The sequence below is a fragment of the Lithobates pipiens genome, unplaced genomic scaffold (assembly GCF_037356315.1).
Source record: "Lithobates pipiens isolate NorthernLeopardFrog02 unplaced genomic scaffold, aLitPip1_a1.2 Scaffold_8, whole genome shotgun sequence".
In the NCBI taxonomy this organism is placed as follows: Eukaryota; Metazoa; Chordata; class Amphibia; order Anura; family Ranidae; genus Lithobates; species Lithobates pipiens.
Window position 1 is genome coordinate 486,728,830 of NW_027507903.1, and position 23,064 is coordinate 486,751,893.

General features: G+C 43.0%; 1 protein-coding gene across 2 annotated transcripts in view; it reads right to left on the reverse strand.

The window, feature by feature from the left end:
- LOC143960401 (potassium voltage-gated channel subfamily KQT member 1-like) overlaps window positions 1-23,064 on the reverse strand; it is a 136,497-nt gene that overhangs the window by 30,658 nt on the left and 82,775 nt on the right. Inside the window, exons 6-12 of one of the 2 annotated variants that reach the window (XM_077468984.1) lie at window positions 19,570-19,666; window positions 17,029-17,169; window positions 10,514-10,624; window positions 9,628-9,723; window positions 6,982-7,110; window positions 6,065-6,266; window positions 4,298-4,357 (exon numbers count right to left, since the gene is read on the reverse strand). In XM_077468984.1, the coding sequence (XP_077325110.1) occupies window positions 4,298-4,357; window positions 6,065-6,266; window positions 6,982-7,110; window positions 9,628-9,723; window positions 10,514-10,624; window positions 17,029-17,169; window positions 19,570-19,666 (836 nt within the window). The remainder of the gene's footprint in view (window positions 1-4,297; window positions 4,358-6,064; window positions 6,267-6,981; window positions 7,111-9,627; window positions 9,724-10,513; window positions 10,625-17,028; window positions 17,170-19,569; window positions 19,667-23,064) is intronic. The other variant, XM_077468985.1, reaches the window with a different exon arrangement.

The following is a 23,064-nucleotide window of genomic DNA, read 5'->3' on the forward strand; positions in this document are numbered from 1 at the left end:
CTGGTAATGTCAAAGCAGATTTTTTTTTTAGAACAGAAATCCATCTCAGATATGGTAGAGCGACAGAAGCAGACCACTCCAATCTACCACTCACTGGAGGAAGATCAATTGTACAGGGTTGAAAATCTACCCTGATTCTTAAATTTCACTTGAGATGAGCCTTATTGGCAGCATCTCCGTCCCACTTCCCCTTCACATCTCCTTTTCCTCCTCACTACACTCACACAAATACAGTATGCTAAATCTAACTGTACTAAGAAAATCCCTCTGCTCAAATGAGAGGGGGTAATAATACTGACAAAGTGCAAAAGTGACAAAAAAAATGATTACCGTAGTAGTATAAAATGCATAAATCCATCACACACACACGACTAATAACAGCAAAATACATTAACCTGACACCAAAAGACATGACAGATGATCAACGAAAAAATCTACATTAAGATGTAAAATGAAAAATGAAATACAAGATAAAGTTATTGACATATGAGAAAACGATAAAACTCTTTTATATAAAATTGTAGCTGAACTCCAAGCAAAAAGAAAAATACAGTCATCATGTGTACATTAAAATTGTATTGCCTCATGTCATACCCTGCATTGCAGCAATGAGACAAAGGCAGGACGGGGCAGCATTTACAACCAATAAGTACTGCACTGCATGTGCTGACAGGAGGAGAGAGCAGACTGAGCAATGATGCACACAATGATATTATTGGACGAATAGTCGTATATTTTAAATTTTTTTTTTTGCATGCTAGTCTCATATCAAAAATGAAGAGTTTACAAAAATTTTCATACGATATAAAAATTTGGAAGTGATGTAATGTGTTGTCGTTTATTTGTATTGTATTGTATTCTCGAACGACATCTGTACTAATTAAACAAAATTTATAAGATCTGGTATCATAAGCGACAAATTTTTGTGCCTGTCCCATGGGATAATATCGGATGAATAGTCGTGATTGGCTGGCCATTAGGCTGCTTTCACACTGATCCGTTTTTTTTTCCGTTTTTGCATTAAAAAAAGTGGAAGAAAAACGCATGGCCATTAAATCCTAGGGAACTCTGTTTGCTGCATTTTTAGTTCATGTTTGGTGCGGTAAAAAAAAACACACCTCACCATTGAAATGCATGCAAAACGCATCAAAAATGCACCCGCCGCAAAAACAGATTAAAAATGCATCTTCTCACTGAAATGAATGGCAAATGCGGCAAAAATGCGCCTGCGGTTGTTGTTTTTGTCACATGTCAGGTGAAAAGATGCACCGGAAAAGCGGCAAAAACTCTGTAAAGAACACGGCAAATGCGCATATGTGTTTTACCGCAAAGGAGCAGTAGCCTAATGTTTGCTTCTACCCCTTCCTTATCCAATTGGCAGCCTGAGGGGGTGCGTTCTTGACCAGGCCATGCTGCTACAGGAATGGAGCTCCAGGACCTTGTACTATCTGGCATGCATATCCACATCACAAAACTGGCTGCGCAAAATTGCTAATCCTTTGACAGGTAAAATAACTCCTGCACCTGTATTTCAGCTTTGTACTTGGATGCTTGCCTGGAGCTCAACTTTAAATGACACAACAGCATATTTTTTTTTTTTTTAAGTTAGTGAACAAAAAAATATAGGAGGAATTAAGAAGTGAAAGAGGAAGGTATATCATTTGCTGACAGCTTCTGTTTTTAGATATGGTGCAGCATTAGCTGATATGATGCATTTTGGTTGTCTTTTTGCTTTAAGCCCAGGTTCACACTGACAGCGGGAATGATATCATGCGAGTTCAGCTGAAGTCGCACAATTTCATTCCCGCATGTCAGTCCGACTTCGGGGGTGATTTCAGAGACATCTTCCCAGGTTCCTGCACAGATGTCTATACAAACCGCATTCCGAAGTCGCCAAAAGTAGTACAGCAACTACTTTTGGGAAAAGGTACGGCACCGCAAATGTGGCGCTGCACCGATTCGGATGGTGCCATTGGTGGCATTTGCATGCCAAATCGTTGCAATGTGAACCTAGGCTCAGTGTGAACTCCAGCCTTCCCTTCAGACTTGCACAGTTGTACGGGCATCTCTCCTGTACTGAAAATTCTTATTCTAAATTTCACTGCACACTGTGAGCTTCTAATGAAGTTGGAGCAAGTCAGATGCTCTATCTGCCTGCCTCATTTCCTGGCAGGAGGATGTCCAGCATCATCTAGCTCTTTCCTTCTCCGTCTTCCTGTCCCCGACCTGCCCCTTTCATTGACTGGATTTCAGTTCTCTCAGTCTTGGAGGCTCAGCATCACATGTGGGTGTTACCTAAGGGGGTCTGCATCAAAATAAAGCCTGCCTAGAAGTCCCAGTCCCCCAAACTGACACCCACCGATCAAAACATTTTTGTATCTGCATAACTCTTCCCTACTGCTGTCAGGGCTGAGGGATCTTGTGAAGAGTACTGGAGCAGGGTGTTGTCATGTTTTCAGACAGCTACAGTGGTGTGAAAAAGTGTTTGCCCCTTCCTCATTTCCTGTTCCTTTGCATGTTTGTCACACTTAAGTGTTTCGGAACATCAAACCAATTTAAACAATAGTCAAGGACAACACAAGTAAACACAAAATGCAATTTGTAAATGAAGGTGTTTATTATTAAAGGTGAAAAAAAATCCAAACCATCATGGCCCTGTGTGAAAAAGTGATTGCCCCCTAAACCTAATAACTGGTTGGGCTACCCTTAGCAGCAACAACTGCAACCAAGCGTTTGCGATAACGTGCAATGAGGCTTTTACAGCGTCCTGGAGGAATTTTGGCCCACTCATCTTTGCAGAATTGTCCTAATTCAGTTACATTAGAGGGTTTTCGAGCATGAACGGCCTTTTTAAGGTCATACCACAACATCTCAATAGGATTCAGGTCAGGACTTTGGCTAGGCCACTCCAAAGTCTTCATTTTGTTTTTCTTCAGCCATTCGGTGGTGGACTTACTGGTGTGTTTAGGATCATTGTCCTGCTGCAGAACCCAAGTTCGTTTCAGCTTGAGTACACGAACAGATGGTCGGACATTCTCCTTCAGGATCTCTTGGTAGACAGCAGAATTCATAGTTCCTTTTATCACGGCAAGTCTTCCAGGTTCTGAAGCAGCAAAACAGCCCCAGACCATCACACTACCACCACCATATTTTACTGTTGGTATAATGTTCTTTTTATGAAATGCATAGTTCCTTCTACGCCAGATATACTTGGACACACACCTTCCAAAGAGTTCCACTTTTGTCTCATCGGTCCACAGAATGTTGTCCCAAAAGTCTTGGGGATCATCAAGATGTGTTGTGGAGAAATTGAGACGAGCTTTGATGTTCTTTTTGCTCAGCAGTGGTTTTCTCCTTGGAACTCTGCCATGCAGGCCATTTTTGCCCAGTCTTTTCCTGATGGTGGAGGCATGAACGCTGACCTTAACTGAGGCAAGTGAGGCCTGCAGTTCCTTGGACATGGTTGTGGGGTCTTTTGTGACCTCTTGGATGAGTCGTCGCTGCGCTCTTGGGGTAATTTTGGGCGGCCGGCCACTCCTGGGAAGGTTCACCACTGTTCCATGTCTTCGCCATTTGTGGATAATGGCTCTCACTGTGGTTCGCTGGATTCCCAAAGCTTTGGAAATGGCTTTATAACCCTTTCCAGACTGATAGATCTCAATTACTTTCTTTCTCAATTGTTCCTGAATTTCTTTGGGTCTCGGCATGATGTGTAGCTTTTAAGGATCTTCTGGTGGACCTTACTGTGTCAAGCAGCTCCTATTTAAGTGATGCCTTGATTGTGAACAGGTGTGGCAATAATCAGGCCTGGGTGTGGCTAGAGAAATTGAACTCAGGTGTGGACAACCACAGTTATAGTATGTTTTAACAAGGGGGGCAATCACTTTTTCACACAGGGCCATGATGGTTTGGATTTTTTTTCACCTTTAATAATAAACACCTTCATTTACAAATTGCATTTTGTGTTTACTTGTGTTGTCCTTGACTATTGTTTAAATTGGTTTGATGTTCCGAAAAAACTTAAGTGTGACAAACATGCAAAGGAACAGGAAATGAGGAAGGGGGCAAACACTTTTTCACACCACTGTATGTAGAGCAGTCTGCTGTACCCTCACACCAGCCATGATCTGCCTGAATACATAGAGAAGCACAGACACCTAGTGATGGCATTAAAGGTTCTGTTTAAAAATGTCCTTAGCTTGTTGAAGATAGGGGACGGAGGAACCAGGGAAAACAAAATACAAGCAGATTAAACTTTAGCTTTAAGGACACCTGTGTAATCCTGACCCTGAGGTACCTTGTGCGGTGGCGTAACTGGATGTGCAGATAGTAAGGGTGGACCAAGATCGGCAACGACCTGTGAGAAAGAGTGAAAAGACAGGAAAGGAAAGAAAAAAGGCCAAGATGAGAAGTCTGAAAGTAAGATAAAGATCTAAAAACATGGAGGCTGAAGAGGGTTCAAAGTCTTTCTTTGCCTCATTTTAAAGTGCATCTCTAACCAAAAACCTTTTTAGTTTAGCTTTAGATGTGGGGAAAAGTTAGACACCCCGTCAGGGTTTTGGGTTTTGTTTTTTGGTGTTTGTATTCCCTCTATGAAGATTTAACTTATTGGTCCTGATGACCTTTATGATGGGAACTCCAAAGTGATATAATAAAATAGCAGATGAGGGGAAATCTTCAAATAGAGACATCTGTTCTGTAAACAACTTTCTAAGAGGATATTTTTCTGAGTTTGGAGAGAATTCTTTCCACTTCCTTTTGTGTTTCTAGAACAGGAAGTCGATAGAAATCTCCCCAGTGGGACATAAGGAAATAAACAAATAAGAGGGTTTACCTCTTCCCTATTCTTTTCAAAAATGTTTTGACTAAAGATGCACTTTAATGTTTATGAGAAAGCAGTCATTGGTCAGGCTGCCATATGTTTCAGCGAAGCAACTAGGGATTATTAAAGTGGTTTTAAAGCCCCCTCCTTGCAAGCAGGTAGGCTTTTTATTGCAGAAGTGATCAGATGCAATATGCAATGTCGCTTCTGAAATAAACCTTCCCGGTTCCTGCCTGCTCGCAGTCTTCTTTAGAATGTACACTGAGCTACGCAAAAGCAGCACAGCATGTGACAAAACCCCTGCACATGAAGATGGCCATAGCCTGGCATGCAGAAGAAGTAGTGTAGAAGATACTCTCGCCAGATATCGGACCAGTGAAAGAGAATGATATTAAACCTTCATTTTTTTTTCTTAACATAACATGTCATACTTACCTGCTCTGTGCAATGCTTCTACACAGAGCAACCCCGATCCTCTTCTTCTGGAGTCCCTCGCCAGCATTCCAGGCCCCTCCTCTTTGGCAGGTGCCCCCATAGAAAGCCAATCTCCATGGGGGCACCTGTGCGTGCTCGCTCCCAAGCCCCACTGCTGTGTCCATTGACACAGATAGTGTGACTTAGCGCTGCATAGAATTAATTAAAGTGAAAAACCTAAAGGCTTTGGACATAGCTCCAACTGTCCCTGATTTTGAGGGACTGTCCCTGATTGGGAACAATGTCCCTCTGTCCCTCTTTCCTTCTCATTTGTCCCTTATTTTGGTCTGATTTATATCGTTGTATATAAAATGCACTTTTTATGTTTCCAAAAGTGATTCATAGAGCTAGAACCTTTCATCCAATTTCTAAATTGCTGGATATATAAATGTCAAATTTTAGTATAAATTGATAGTAGTGGTAAAAAAAAAAAGCACTTGTGGGTTTAACTAATCTTTTTTTGTGTAATTGTCCTTTAAGGGGGCGTGGCAGGTGGTGTGTCCTTTGCCTAATCACTGTGCTGTTTATAGCCTGGACACACAGCAGAGCTGTGGGAGGGACCCAGTACCTACTACATGCTGTTTGTGTCCTGACACCTGCAGAAAACGTCAGGAGGGGGCGGAGACAAGACCAGTTACCCTGCACAAAGAAAGAGACCAGCAGTGACCAGTCTTTATAACAGGAAGCTCCAGCACAGTGGCAATGCATAGGAGTAAATTAGACTTCAGCATATCTTAAACAAACACTCCTAAGACCATGGTTCCCTACCTGTTGGGCCCTGGAAATTCAGACTGCTTTTGTCAGCCTCCGCGTGATGGTAGGTGATGTGAGGCACAGACAGGGCATTTTCTGGGGATGACACTTGGGGACCCGAGGGCATCGGAGTCAGGCTTAGAGGTGCCAGGGTGGGGCTGGTGGGGGTGACAAGGGCCTCGTGCAGAGATTTGGTCTTCTTCCTACTTCTTCTGTTCTGGGGGAAGAGCAAGGAATTTCAGTCACCAAACAGTACACATGAAGCTGCATTTCTGCTTATAGATTTAGGACCCCCCCCCACATGAAAGTTGTTGCCAATTCTTGCTAAAGAAGTGTGTGCATGGCACTGTGGGAAGATGATGGGGGCATGCCTGGCTTACGACTAATATACAGTACAAAATATTTCCCTAGATAGGAGAACCCCTGGTGTTAACACCACCCTTAACTTTTCACTTCAGCTTTGTCTAGAATGGAAAAGGAATCAAACTCCTGTCTGCCTTTTTTGCTTTTTCTGGGCTCTGTTAGAAAGATTTCCTGGCTGTCACCTAATGCTCTGGGACAACCTTCTTACCAGACAGGAAGTGAAAAAAATCTCTCCAATGAAGCCTTCAATGATAACAAAACCTGATAGGAGTTCTACTCTTTCTCCACTCAAAAAAACTAAAATAAAAAAACTAAAAATTGGTTATAGATATACTTTAAACTGTAGACTTCCAAAAGTCATTGCTTTGCATTATCAGTGATTTCAACCTGTCCCTGGGCATTTAAAGGGGGAATCCCACACTCCCTAACGGACTTAACAACTATTCCATATCATGGAGGCAGAAGTGGAAACAACTCAGCACTACGGAGTAGATCGCTGTCTATAAAAGGAGCAACTCTAGTGTTGGTGATTGAAGACTATCTGACTGGGCTTGCTGGAATCCCCGGACCTGTCTCCGTGCACCAGGACTGCTCGCTGTCGGCGCTGCCTTGTTACTCTGATCTGGAGGGGTCAGGTAGATCTTCCAGGTGGCTGTAGAATTGTATGACTTCTCTGCAGCATAGCATCTCCAAAGGGTCTGCACAAGACATAATCACACATGTATCAGAGTAATTACATTCAAGGAAAAATGTTTGTGCCATGCCACAGACATTTAAAGAAAACCAATCAATTTCACAAGAAAAAAATATTTATTACATACAATTACAATGCAATCCCTTTCATACTTTAATGTGAACCTGCTCAGCATTTTGAAACTTTGACATTAAAAATACCCTACAAGAAGAAGGCACCACCAAACCTGTGTGTGCCCCTGTTATAATAGAGTGTGTGCACTCTGCCACCCTCATGGTACTAAGCTCCATCCATACACCACCTGCCTACTGTGCTTGGCCTTGTTGGTCACATCCCTCTCTCACTTCCACCTCCCCTTTCTTTCTTATATCCTATTTTAGTCTATCATGCACTCCACCTTTCTTATACCGTTGTATCTTGTGTTCCCTCTTTCTTTTACTCATTCACTCTCTTTCTACTCGTCTCCCTCCTGTCTTCTTTCTCTCTCTCCCATCTAGTTTCCTTCTACCTCTGTCTTTCCTTTGTTTTGTCTTACCTTCTATCTACTGCCCTTTCTCTGCTGGTCTCTTGTCCTTTCACAATCACTTTCTCTCTCTTGTCTACTCTCTCTAGTCTTTTTTCTGTTGTCCTCTCCATATTGTCTTCTCTCTCTCTCTTCCTCTTTATATAGCTCTCTCACTCATGTATTCTTTCTCTTGTCTTTTCTCTTTTTCTCTCTCTCATCTACTCTCTATCACTTGCTTGTACATGACTTTTTCTCTTGTCCTTGTATTTACTCTCCTCATCTTCTCTCTATAGCCCCATCTTCTCTTTGTTCCACCACTCTTTACTGTCTTCACCTTTTCTCTCCTTTCTTCTCACAATGTTTTTTTCTGTCTCGCATGTTTTTCTCTATCCTCTTGTCTTCTTTCTCGTTCCCATCTCCTATCTATTGCTCTCTCTCCCTCTTCTATTTTCTTTTTCTTTCATGTCTTCTCTCTTATCCATCTTCCTCTCCTATTGCTCGCTATGGCTTTTCTTCTTTAGGCACTCTCTTTTTTTCGCTGCCTCTCATGTTTTCTCTCTTTCTCATTTTCTCTCTAAGTTCCTCTCTTTTTTCTTCTTTCTGTCACTCACCTCTGCCTTCTCTTTCTCTCTTTCCACTGTCTCCTCTCTATAGCTCTGTCTGTCTTGTCTTTATCTTTCTAAGTCTTGTCTCTTCTCTCTATTGCTCTCGTGTGGTCTCTTTTTCTTGTTCTCTATCTAGTTCTCTTATTCCTGTTGTCTCTTTTTTTCTTATTTCTTCTCTCTCTCTCATGTCTTCTCTCTCTCTCTCTCTCTCATGTCTTCTCTCTCTCTCTCTCTCTCATGTCCTCTCTCTCTCTCCCTCCCTCCCTCCATCAAGTCTTCTCTCTCCCTCTCTCTCATGTCTTCTCTCTCTCTCTCTCTCTCTCTCCCACTCTCCCATGTCTTCTCTCTCTCCCATGTCTTCTCTCTCTCTCATGTCTTTTCTCTCTCCCATGTCTTCTCTCTCTCTCATGTCTTCTCTCTCTCATGTCTTCTCTCTCTCCCCCTCTCCCATGTCTTCTCTCTCTCTCCTATGTCTTCTCTCTCTCTCTCCCCTCTCACGTCTTCTCTCTCTCTCTCTCCCTCTCTCTCATGTCTTCTCTCCCTCTCTATCATGTCATCTCTCTCTCCCCCCTCATGTCTTCTCTCTCTCCCTCTCTCTCATGTCTTCTCTCTCTCCCTCTCTCTCATGTCTTCTCTCCCCCTCTCTCATATCTTCTCTCTCTCTCTCATGTCCTCTCTCGCCCTCTCTCATGTCTTCTCTCCCCCCCCCATGTCTTCTCTCTCTCCCCCCCTTTCATGTCCTCTCCTCTCTCTCTCTCATATCCTCTCTCTCTCTCTTCTTTCTGTATCTCTCTCTCTCTCTCTCTTCCCTTGTATCATTCTGCCTTCTCTTTCTCCCTCTTGCTTTCTTCCTTTCCCTTGTATTATCTCTCTATAACTTACTCCCTGTTGTAGTTTCTCTCTCTCTCTACCTTGTCATCTTTCTCTTTTTTTATTTTGTTTTCTCCCTCTTACGGATCTTTTCTCCCTCTGTTGGGCTCTATTACTTGTGTTCTCGAATTCCTTTTTTTCCTGTCTTTTTTTTCCCATTGTTTTCGCTTGTCTTATCTCTTATCAATCAAATTGCTGGAGAATGGGGGGTGGGAGACTTAAGTATAAGGGATGATCTAAAGGGGGATATCTCTATCTTTCTTTACTTTTTAGCTGTCTTTTTTTTAAATTTTCTCTTTATATATTTCTTTTCTCTTCTATGCGTTTTCTTTTTCTCTCTTGTCTTCTCTCCATGTTTCATTGTTTCTGTTGTCTTTTCTCACCTTCTCTCACCTATTCTTTTTCTTTCACTTGTCATATTCTTCTCTTTCCTGTTCTCAACTCTCTGCATTGTTTGCTCCAGTCTCTCCTCAACCTTGTTCCCTATTTGAGATAAAGGCACTACTATGTCACTTCTGAACGAGCATAATATATAATGTACCTGGATTAGTGAAGCTGCAGCCGGGATCTGTCTGTTGAAATGTTTTTGTCGCTGTTTCTGCTGGACTTTCAGAGCAAAGCCAGAACCCAGAATTCCCTAAAAAAAAAAAAAAAGACACTCAGCACCCTGGACAAGACCACAAACATTTCCCCAGCAATCACATGGTTTCACTAGAAAGGGGAGTGTTGTATTCTGTAGGGGGTCTGTTGTTGGGTCGTTTCGTGACCTCATACACCATAGCGCACCAGGCTTTTCTGTCCTCCACTGCCTCCCAGAGCTTGCTTAACTTCATGTTCATAGTTTTTATGATGCTATCTATTCATCTTGTTTTCTGTTGTCCTCTCCTTTTTCCGTCCATGTTTCCCAGCATCAGGGTCTTTTCCAATGAGTCCCATCTTCGCATTAGGTGGCCAAAGTATTTGAGTTTCAGCTTCAGGAACTGTCCTTCCAGTGAATCTTCAGGAATGATTTCCTTCAGGATTGACTGGTTTGATCTTCTTGCCTTCCAAGGGACTTTCAAGAGTCTTCTCCAACACCATAGTTCAAAAGCATCAATTCTTCGGGGTTCAGGCTTCCTAATGGTCCAACTTTCACAGCCATAGGTTACTACTGGGAATACCATAGCTTTGACTATACGGCACTTTGTCGGTAGGGTGATGTTTCTGCTTTTTATAATGTTGTCTAGGTTTGCCATTACTTTCCTCCTAAGAAGCAAGCATCTCTTAATTTACACAGGTCCATATCCTTCTACCTGTAATTACTGTTGTCAGAAATGTTCACTCTTTTGTTGTAACTATAATCCTATCAGAGATTATAAAATAAATCCAAAGAACTGTACATATGATGCATTTATATGTACCATTTATATATAAAATGTAATACTCACCGCTGGAAGCGCAAAGAAGGAGATGGCAAAGACAGAGAAACAAGACGCAATCGTCTTCCCAATCCACGTCTGAGGAACTTTATCCCCGTAACCAATCGTCGTCACAGTGACCTACACAACAGGAAACTGGGCCCAGTCATACAGGTTTCTATCCAATCATCCTAATTCTCTCCAGCAGATACCGTCTAAAATTATCTCCAGATAAATTTGATTCTAACAATTAAAAAAATGCCTTTAAATAACTTTGTTATATTGTTTATAAAAGAAACATGCTTACAGAAAACGTTTACTTCCCAAAAGATTTGCTAATGTGTATGTTTTGCCAATATAGAATAAAACATTAAATCTATTATATCACTGTGCTGTGAATAAACATAAAAAAACAATGAGTCAATGTGTTACACAAACACACGTAATACTTCCACAACCTCTTAATTAATTTAATCCTGGTACCGGTATATTAGGAAATCTTAATAGTGCATAGATTTCAGAGGCACTGAGAATCACAGTTTCTTCAAATTATAAATAACAAACACTCCCAATAAAAGCAAAAGTATAGTAAATTTGGTGTTACAAAAAGTCCCACGTGCAGATCTCTCTCTTCACAAATCACCAATAAAGTGCTCCTTTTGTGTCAATCACTCACCAGAAAGATTTACTTCTCTGAATGATCCAATGTTGTGCTAAATGACTGATGGTGATAAATAGAATCCACCTGTGTGTAATCAAGTCTCTGTATAAATGCACCTGCTCTGTGATGGTCTCAGGGTTCTGTTGAAAGCACAGAGAGCATCATGAAGACCAAGGAACACACCAGGCAGGTCCGTAATACTGTTGTGGAGAAGTTTAAAGCCGGATTTGGATACAAAAAGATTTCCCAAGCTTTAAACATCCCAAGGAGCACTGTGCAAGTGATCATTTTGAAATGGAAGGAGTATCAGACCACTGCAAATCTACCAAGACCTGGCCGTCCCTCTAAACTTTCAGCTCAGACAAGGAGAAGACTGATCAGAGATGCAGCCAAGAGGCCCATGATCACTCTGGATGAACTGCAGAGAACACACCAAACATGTGGAAGAAGGTGCTCTGGTCAGATGAAACCAAAATCGAACTTTTTGCCTACAATGCAAAGCGATATGTTTGGCGTAAAAGCAACACAGCTCATCACCCTCAACACACCATTCCCACTGTCAAACATGGTGGTGGCAGCATCATGGTTTGGGCCTGCTTTTCTTCAGCAGGGACAGGGAAGATGGTTAAAATTGAGGGGAAGATGGATGCAGCCAAATACAGGACCATTCTGGATGAAAACCTGTTGGAGTCTGCAAAAGACCTGAAACTGGGACGGAGATTTATCTTCCAACAAGACAATGATCCCAAACATACAGCAAAATCTACAAAGGAATGGTTCACAAATAAACGTATCCAGGTGTTAGAATGGCCAAGTCAAAGTCCAGACCTGAATCCAATCAAGAATCTGTGGAAAGAGCTGAAAACTGCTGTTCACAAACGCTCTCCATCCAACCTCACTGAGCTCGAGCTGTTTTGCAAGGAAGAATGGGCAAGAATTTCAGTCTCTCGATGTGCAAAACTGATAGATACATACCCCAAGCGACTTGCAGCTGTAATCGCAGCAAAAGGTGGCTCTACAAAGTATTAACGCAAGGGGGCCGAATAATTTTGCACTCCCCACTTTTCATTTTTTTATTAGTTAAAAAAGTTTCAAAAATCCAATAGATTTCGTTCCACTTCACAATTGTGTCCCACTTGTTGGTGATTCTTCACAAAAAATAAAAATTTTATATCTTTATGTTTGAAGCCTGAAATGTGGCAAAAGGTTGAAAAGTTCAAGGGGGCCGAATACTTTCGCAAGGCACTGTACAATCAGTTCTCCTCTCCCCTGACGGGACGTGGATCTATGCGTTTACACACACAGATCCACGTCCTGGCTCTGTTACCGGGCAATCGCAGGTGCCCGGCGGACATCGTGGCCATCAGGCATGCGCATCAGGTCCCCAGTGATGCAGCGAGCTTGTGTGTGTCCTCTCCACAATGCCGGGAAGCAGAGGACATCATATGACGCTCACCCGGAAGCAGGAACGGTTCCTCCATCATCATTTTACAATATGGTGGTAGGGAACTGGTTAAAGAAGCAGTGATTTTAATGATGCTTAAAGTGCAAAAATAAAAATTGCAAATTCCTTTAACCACTTGCCGCCCGCCCTATTACAAATAGACGGCGGCAAAGTGGTTTGATAATCCTGACCGGACGTCATATGACGTCCTCAGGATTATGAGCCGCTGCGCGCCCCCGGGGTCGCGCATCGCGGCGATCGTTGTTGCGGGGTGTCAGTCTGACACCCGGCAACTACGATCTCGGTAAAGAGTCTCCGACGGAGACTCTTTACCACGTGATCAGCCGTGTCCAATCACGGCTGATCACAGTGTAAATGGGAAGAGCCGGTGATCGGCTTTTCCTCACTCGCGTCTGTCAGACGCGAGTAGAGGAGAGCCGATCGGCTGCTCCTCTGACAGGGGGGGGTCTGTGCTGATCGATTATCAGCACAGCCCCCCCGAGGATGCCCACACTGGACCACCAGGGACACCACCAGGGAAAAGGTAATCCTCCCTAGACCACCAGGGATGCCCATGGTCAGCACAATGGATGCCAATCAGTGCCCATAATGGATGCCAATCAGTGCCCACAATGGGCATCACTGATTGGCATGCATTATTGTTTGGCACTGATTGGCATCCATTAGTACAGTATAAAACCAATGCCGCCTATGAGTGCCCACCCGTGCCGCCTATGAGTGCCCACCTGTTATGAGTGCCCACCTGTGCCGCCTATGAGTGCCCACCTGTGCCGCCTATGAGTGCCCACCCATGCCCATCTGTGCCGCCTATCCATGCCCATCTGTGCCGCCTATCCATGCCAATCCGTGCCAGCTATCAGTGCCAATTTGTGCCACCTATCAGTGTCCATCCGTGTCGCCCATCCGTGCCGCCTATCAGTGTCCATCAATGCCACCTCATCAGTGCCACTTCATTGGTGCCCATCAGTGCCGCCTTATCAGTGCCCATCAGTGTAGCCCCATCAGTGCCCATCAGGGAAGGAGAAAACATACTTATTTACAAAGTTTTGAAACTGAAACAAAAAAAAACATTTTTTTTTCCAAAAATTTCGGTATTTTTTTATTTGTAGCGCAAAAAATAAAAACCGTAGAGGTGATCAAATACCACCAAAAGAAAGCTCTGTTTGTGGGAAAAAAATGATAAAAATTTCATTTGGGTACAGTGTAGCATGACCGCGCAATTGTCATTCAAAATGCGACAGCGCTGAAAGCTCAAAATTGGTCTGGGCAGGAAGGTGTTTAAGTGCCCGGTATTGAAGTGGTTAACTATAGTGCCTGGGGGTCCCCTTAGCCTGCCTGTAAAATTGCGTATCTGTAGTATGTATAGAACCTGCTGCAGCAAAAATGCCATTTCTAAAATCAAATCACATTTAAATTGACTTGCAATTGCCGGCACCTGGCTATTTAAAAAATAAAAAAACGGTGTCCCCTGATGTAAATCCATCGTCAATTACGACGCCCACCACACCAGAAAAAGAAAAAAAAAACTCTCCTGCAGAATGCTTCCTCCACCATCTGACAGTTCTTATTTAGGTAAGGGCAGAGCCAACTGGCGACGTCACATAGTGGCATCGCCCCTTGTAATGTCATGGACTAGTGCACGCTGGGTCAGTGACATCACAAGGGGCGGTGCCACCAGGTGATGGTGCCAAGTGGCCCCGCCCTTATCTATATAAGAACTGTCAAGTAGCGGAGGAGGCATTTGGCTGTCAGCCGTCAATGAGTGTAGAGCTTTTTTTTTTTTGGGTGCAGCGGGTGTCGTGATTGATGATGGACTTAAGTCATGCATGCTCGAAATAGGGGCCGGTATGGACTTTGGGTTGGACCCCAAGCCATTTAAAAAAAATTTTGGCCGTGGGGTTCCCCTTAACCCCCCTAGCGGTAATTCCGAGTCTGGCTCGGGTTGGGATTTCACTAACAGGAGCGGTATCCCCGAGCCAGACTCGGGATCGCATCGCTGGATGCAGGGGAGAACACAGGGAGAGTTACTTACCTTGTCCCCTGGATCCAGCGATGTCCTCCGCGCTGTGTGATCGAGCTGTCCTCCGCTCGATTCACAGTGCCGAGTGCCGCTGAGCTCCGTTCCCTGCGACTATACGGCGCACGGGAGCGGAGAGCGGCGGCAAATTCAAAAAAGTCAAAATACACAAAACACACACAGTACTGTAATCTTGCAGATTACAGTACTGTATTAAAAATTACACACCCCCTTTGTCCCTAGTGGTCTGTGCAGTGCCCTGCATGCACTTTTATATTATAAATACTGTTTTTTCTGCCTGAAATTTGGTGATTGTCCATAGCAACCAAAACGTGTCCCTTTTTCAGTGTTTTAGGATTTAATTACATTATTGAATAATTTTTATTATTCTTTATTATATTATAAACTTTATCATACCCGGGATGTCTGCTAGACTCTGGTTTGAACAGATTTAAGAGAGTTATTCTTAAGAATTACAGGACTACAAAATAAAACGCCAAATTTCCATGCAAAATAATTGTACCGCTTTCAGCACCTAAAACCAGACTGAATCATACCGCCAGGGAGGCTACAATCTATACCAGACCTGGTAAATTTTTGTTTTTATTCAGCTGTCAGCGGGGAAGCCCATTAACAGCTGATGATTCATGGTTGTGAAGGACACCGTGGCTGGCTTCCCGGTCCCGCTCCTTAAGGCTAGGTTCACACTATAGCGATGCGGGAACGCCGCGTATCCGCAGCGTTTTCCCGCATCGCATGACTCCCGCCGGCAGTTCACACTGCCCTATGCGGACTGCTGGGAGTGTCAATGAAATCTTAATGACACCCCCAGATCCGTCCGCATATCGCAGTGCGATCTGCACACTCGCACAGGAATCGGATCGCATGGTGTGAACCCCCATGCGATCCGATTCTGCTGCGGACCAAAAAAAGGGTCCAGTGCGAGTTTGCTGCGGGAGCGATGCGAATTCAGCCATACTATCTGTATGGCTGAACTCGCATCGCTACAGAGATCCGATGTGATTTGCACTGCAGTGCGGTGCGAATCACATCCGGATCTCCCCCCGCAGCAGTGTGAACCCAGCCTAAAAACCAGCTTTTACTCCGCGCAATTGGGCAAAATTTTGCCCAATCAGGATGCAGAATGCACTGTACACGGTGGAGCAAACACCCTACAAATTCAGGTTTTCCCCGAATGGAGCGAACAGTTCGCCCAACACTACTCCTTAGCATTAATAGTCCCCATGCTTCCCCATGGACCAATCTATCTGGTGAGTGATTCACACAAAGGGCGTTTGGTAGAGCACTTTATTAGTGATTTGTGAAGAGAGAGACCTGCACGTGGGACTTTCTGTGACACCAAATTTACTACACTTTTGTTTTTAATGGGACTGTTTGTTATTTATAATTTAAAGAAACTGTGATTCTCAGTACATCTAAAACCTTTGCAAGATTTCCTAATATACCATAAAATAAAACATATTAAGTACATCTGTCAGAAATCCAGTGATCTCCTAACTTCCTGTTTAATCTGACAACACAGCGCCTCTGCTGCACTGAAATTGCAAAGGGAGTGGTCAGCCCTAACAAATTCTGTGCTGTGGAACTACAGAACACCACCCCCCCCATCATCACTGAATGGAGATGGGGGTTTGTAGTCCAAACACTCTTACTGTCTTTGGGAGACAATCCTGCTCCTCCATGGATACAGTATGGTGAGTGTTACTCTAGGCTAGAAAGTAGTTGATTTACTAAAACCGGAGAGTGCAAAATCTGGTATAGTTTTTCATGGCAGACAATCAGTTTCTAACTTCAGTTTGTTCAATTAAGCTTTGACAAAAAAAAAAACTGGAAGCTGATTGGTTTCTATGCACAGCTGCACCAGATTTTGCACTTTCCAGTTTTAGTAAATCAATCCAAAAGTGTGTTACTGGCAGGAACAACTGGGAAAACTAAGGGGAAAAAATCTCAATGAAAAAGGGAATGCACCACTACATCGAAGGATTGGTAAGCTTCAAAATATTACATTTTTGTTTTTGAATTTAGATACAATTTAGGGCTCACTTAGATTTACGCATTGTTGTAAAGTGCGACAATGTGCGTTGCTCTTCTGCTCATTTTGAATGGCACCCCGATGCACTAGGGAAACGCACATGCTTTGCAATGTGCCGCACTGCATGATAGTGCATTAAGTTGTGTTACAAAAGTATGTCACATATGATTTCTTCAAAACATTTTGGGTGTGTTGGCAGTCAATTATTTTCAAACAGCTGAAAAAAATTTAATGTGCCCATAATGTTTTTTTTTACAGCACAGAAATAATTGTGTGAAAAATGTTAGTAAGTGTGCTGGAACTGCCAGCGAACATAGCACACAATTCTAATCTATCCCATCATACTCACCACTCCCCACCAGAGGGCATCAGCATAGCTGGAAAATCCGGTCCTCCCCTCTTCATCCACTGCATCCTTCTCAGCCAAGTAAACAAAGTAGGATGAGAAGATGAGACCCAGGAAGCCGATATACAGAGTGGTGATGAGCTCCTGGGGTGGACACAGACAAAAAGGGGTCACAATGAGCCACATACAGATAAATGTGCAACATACTTGAACAGCACTACCGAATCCTGGACAAGATTTCCAATAATACCAAGACAGCAACAATTACATTGTGTGAAAACTTACTGTATTTGCCTCTGTATTTTTTCTTGATGGATTACTTGATGATAGATCAGGATAAACTAGCTGCTGCGAGAGCAACAGTTACAGGATAAGTCATCTGCAACTTGGATAACTTTCATCTTCAATAAAACCCCATTGGGAGATCTGTTTAAAGACTATGGCTATAAAGTAATGTCAGGAAATTATATAATATCTCTGGGGAGCCCCTGATCACTCCCCCACATGGAGTGAAAGGAAGCACTTAGTACTCATGGGTGTGGGGCACCATGTGACTGTCTCCCCTTCATCCTACAGTTTAATGCTGGGTGGCTGAGAAGCCAAGATACTTGAGGTGTCACATGGAGATGGGGAAAGCATCTTCAGCCCCCTGTAAGCTTGGAGAAAACAAGGGCCTACAGTACATCTCTTTACTCCCTCGGCTAACCAATGTGGAACTGTTGGAGCAAAGGGAAGGCAAGTAATAGCAACTGCGGGAAGCAGAATTAAATTCAGCCTATTGTCCTCCATGATCAAGAAATCATTGACATGCTAATGCTATAAACACATTAAATGAAATTAATTACAGATAAGTACTCTATCATTCCTGCTAAAGCAGTTCTTTTTTTGTCCATCCAGTCTTGATCTAGGCACCCCAGCCAAACAGTAAAGCCAGAACCCGCTTTCTCTCTGACCTCCCTGCATGGCCATTATAACCAAGTGGCGGCCCGTCCATTAGGGGCGGTGCTCTTCTAATCCATGCGCTCAGCCTCTAATCTACATGCAGGGCACCGAACACATGGATTTCAATGTTTTTATTTTTTATTTTTGAAGCACATGATTAGAGCCTGAGGCTCTAATTACATTCAAAGAAGGGCGGGCTCAGGGCGCAGAGCACTGCACCCTGAGCCCACCCAGTTGTGTGACATAAGCAAATTAGTATCCGCTAATGTTTTCCTGCTTCTCCTCCCAGCCAATCAGGAAGTGGATCCTGAGACCCAATTGGCAAGGGAGTCTTAGGACCAGCCAATCAGGTTTCAGAACCCATTTTATGTTTGGCCATGAGGAGAAGCAATAGCCCCTCAGCACTGATTGCTGTGTCTTCCCAGGTCTATAGAGCCCGCCCTGTTCTCCTAGCAGATCCAATTGCAGAAGCCCGAGCCAGGAGCGTGTATTGGCCGCAGCTCTCTGCCAGGGGAGGCCGCTCTCCTAAACCCCAAGGAGGAGATAGCCACAGCAGTGGGAAGATGAGTGGGAGCTGGTGTAGTGTGTGTACCGAGGCTGACCTGTGCAGGGGGGTTTGGTGGTGGTGGTGTTATGTTCGAGTGAGGGGGGCAGGTTTGTTTGCCCTCCCTCCAAAAATTTGAGCACCAGCCGCCACTGACCTGGTCAAGAGTCTACCTCAACCTGTGACTGGGCAGTGGAGTACAGCTAGTTTATTTCCACTTTTGCGGTCAAATTGGGATAACACCTAATTTATAATATTTGTTACCCCTTCCCATTCACATAGCATAAAAAATAGTTGCTGCCTAGCTTTTTACTTGCTTTTTATTTCTTTAAAATCCTCATTTTTTATGTAATGTTCGGGGGAGCTGGGGAGTTATGTTTCCCATATTTAACACTGTCTGTACTGTGCTGGTAGCTCTTCATTATCAGTTGTAAGCTAGATGTGCACACTATCTGCCCTAACAAATGGTTAAAGATCTTAAGGCATATGTCCTGCGTTGTACCAAAAAACTGTCCCTCAATCTGTCCCCTAATTGCACACCGCAGGCTATTTTAAATAATAGAACCTACCTGTAGAGTTCTTTGTATAACCCTTCATTAAAGAAACAACTAGAAATGTAAGGATATTTTTTAAATGATTTTTAGGTATGCTCTGTAAATAGGAGCACATACAGAACATATAGAGGGCCTTTCTCAAATTTGACTGCAAAGGTAGAACAACACTTTAAAGCAAACCCGTTCTTCACCTGCACTAAGCAAAGTAGCAGGTTCACTTGATAGAAGGCTTTTTTAGGAGTCTATAATTTTCTGCTCATCCCTGCCAAACGGACACGCCCCTGCAGAACCTGAAAATTCCCATGCAATCTGCAACTGAGTATACACTCCCATTTATCCCCATGTGACATCGGACCAGCCTGGCAATTGGCCATTTATGCACCAAGTTCTGAACTGTTAGAAGCGGGGGGATTGACACATTTCCCCACTCCTGGAAGTGCTGGGATACCAATATACTGGGACAGCCAGTCAGGGCATCAAGTTTATGCAGCGCAGTGCCCTCACCTGGCGATGGATGAAAACGACAGATCCTAGCAGCCTCCACGTTCCTCCCTGGCGGTCCACATGTAACATGCGAAGTATCTGAAGGAATCGAATCCCCCTACAGTGCGAGAGCCACACATTGAGGATTCAGTGTCATGTACAATAACAACCAGAAAAGTTATTTTCTCACTATTCAATAACTTATTCACTGTTTAAAAAAATCTGGCCCGCTGAGGATTGTGGGAAATAAATATAAAAATAGATCTCAAGTAATGATATTAGCAGTGTCTGGAAAAATTTTCTGTTATTGAATGAATGTACTATATGCATATAAACATGTGCCTGGAGATCAACTTAAAGTGTTATGCAAAACAATTGATCAAAAGCTAAGTGAAAGAAATACTCTTTACTCAGGGCCGTCTTTAATATTGATTGGACCCTCTGCAAAATTTTTCTTTGCCCCCCCCCCCCAATGCAATTTCACTCTCCACCTGCTCTGAGACATACAATAAACAGCAGCTAGACTTAAAATCATTTTACTGTATCAGATCAGGCAGCAATTGTAATTGGTTGCTAGAGGCTACCGCTCACTGATTAGTTGCTATAGGTTATAGCAAATGATTTCTGCTTCTTAATTGGTTGCTAAAGATTACTGTACAGTAATACTGCTCACTGATTGGTTGCTGGAGGTTACAGCACATCATTTCTTTGCTGCAGGGGAGCATGATATACATATGACTGAGGCCTTTATTTACATATCAATGCCGATGGCCGCAGCTATTTACTTGGGAATGCCGCGGCTATTTACATATGAATGTCGGTTATTTACATGTAAACACAGGGTCTGCAGGTGAGTCATCTGTACACAACAATAGGGCAGAGCTTGGCAGCATTAGTACCAGCACTTCACACAGAGATATCGGGACACAGCACAGGGCTAAAACTTCAAGGGACAAGGCAATTTAAACTGGGATAGTTGGCAAGCATGAGGCAGCTGCTTTGGGCCCCACAACAATGACAGGGCCCAGGGCAGCTGCCCCTTTTGTCCTGTCATAAAGACGGCCCTGTCTGTACTATGATATAATGCTCAATGATAAGGCTTTACTGCTGCAGCATCCTCAAGCTATAGACAGGTCTTTGCAGCACTGGGGTCCTGGGCCCTATTCCAGACTTTCATCTGCATTGAGTGTTTGTGTTTTGTTCTGTCCCACAACTTCACACAAAACCTTAATGTATTTGTTTGAGCCTGGGCTGTGGTGGGGGCATCAGATAGTGAGCTCGTCTGGGGATTTGCTTTTCATTGGATCATAAGCCCCTTGCCCCTCTATGTATGAATAGGATCCAATAGCGTTATGGGTAGAGTCCCTGCCCACTCTGTGACATCACTGTCCTAATAGGTAAAGTAAATTGAAGGTGGAGACCGCATTCTATTGGAGTGAGTGGGTACAGGTGGATCCAAGAACTCTACATGGGCCACACATAACACTACTTAGACATCCAGTGAATTCTGCCCATTGCTGCTATCCACTTATCGCTCTGAGTGTGTCTCTACTGCTGTGTTGAATCCATCACTGCAACACAAATGTATCAATATGTAGTAAGTGACATATTACATGGAATCCTCAAACTGGCACTGTCATTTGTCACGAGAATCAGTAAAGTCTGCACATTTATTACACTTTAATAGAGGAGGCCTGAGAAAAGTAGACTGCCATTACTGATCCCCACTTAAAAATGCCAGTTGCTTGGCTGTCTCTGGCTTGTGATTTGAAAAATGCATGATGCAGCTTAGTGTTCCATCATACCAGTCTGCAGGCTTTATGGCCCTTATAACTCATGCGTGCTGATGTGTCTTGTGTAGGGGTGGTATTGTGCATTGTTACAATGTATCACAGTGTTAAATTTTTAGTTCTTTTTTATCTTTCTTGAAGAGTAACAAAAAGAAACTTCATTAAATTCTATGCAGTTTGTTGCAATGTGCTGTATTAATATGTAATGAAGTGTATTGTGAGCCATAAAAATGCATACAGTTTAGAGGGTTTTAGTGATTAGCTCCATGGAGTGCCACATCCCTAGATAATTAAAGAACCAAAGATTCCCCTGGAGGTGGGAATTTGAGGGCACTGAATACAAATATAATGTCAATCAGTATAAAATATATGTACATTTATTAAACACACATCAATAAAACATTTTCATGAAATGTATACAACAGAAGTGACTGGAGGTAAACAAACTGGTAGATGTATGGATGACAACATATGGTGATCTCCACCCTACGCGTTTCAGAGTTACATTACAGGAACTGTAATGTAACTCTGAAATGCGTTGGGTAGAGATCACCATATATTGTCATCCATAAATCTACCAGTTTGTGTACCTCCAGTCACTTCTGTTGTATACAGTTGTGCTCAAAAGTTTGCATACCCTGGCAGAAATTGTGAAATTTGGCTTTTATATTGAAAATATGACTAATCATGCCAAAAAACTTATTCAAGGATAATGATCACATGAAGCCATTCATTGTCACATCATTTTTTGGCTCCTTTTAAAATCATAATGATAACAGAAATCACCCAAATGGCCCTGATGAAAAGTTTACATAACCTGGAATCTTTGGCCTTGATATAGACACAGAAGGTGGCACACGCAGGTTAAAATGACTATTAAAGGTTCATTTCCCACATTTGTGGCTTTTTAAATTGCAATTAGTGTCTGTGTATAAATAGTCAATGGGTTTGTTAGCTCTCACATGGATGCACTAAGCAGTCTTGATACTAAGTCATGGGGAGCAGAAAAGAACAATCAAAAGACCTGCGTAACAAGGTAATGAAACTTTACAAAGATGGAAAAGGATATAAAACGATATCCAAAGCCTTGAATATGCCAGTCGTACTGTTTAATAATTTAATAAGAAGTAGAACATTTGGGGATCTCTTGATGCCAAGCCAGGGTCAGGTAGATCAAGAAAGATTTCAGCCACATCTGCCCCAGGAATTGTTTGGGATATAAAGAAAAACCCACAGGTAACCTCAAGTGAAAAACAACCTGCTCTGGAAAAAGATGGTGTGGTTGTTTTTAAGCAGCACAATACGATGATACTTGAACAAAAAAGCGCTGCATGGTCAAGTTTCCAGAAAGAAGCCTTTACTGCACAAGTTCCACAAAAAAAGCCTGGTTACAATATGCCCAACAACACCTTGACATGCCTATTTGGCCTTTTTTGTGGCATTGGCGCAGTAAAAGCTTCCTTCTGGCAGCTCAATCATGCAGCTATTTTTTGTTCAAGTACAGTTGAATTGTGCTCGTTAAAAACAACCACACAATCTTTTTGAAGAACAGCCTGTATTTCTCCTGAGGTTACCTGTGGGTTTTTCTTTGTATCCTGAGCAATTCTTCCACCAGTTGTGGCTGCAATCTTTTTTGGTTTACCTGACCTTGGCTTGGTATCAAAAGAGCCCAGAATTCCACTTGTTAATAAGGGATTAAACAGTACTGACTTGAATATCTTTTTAT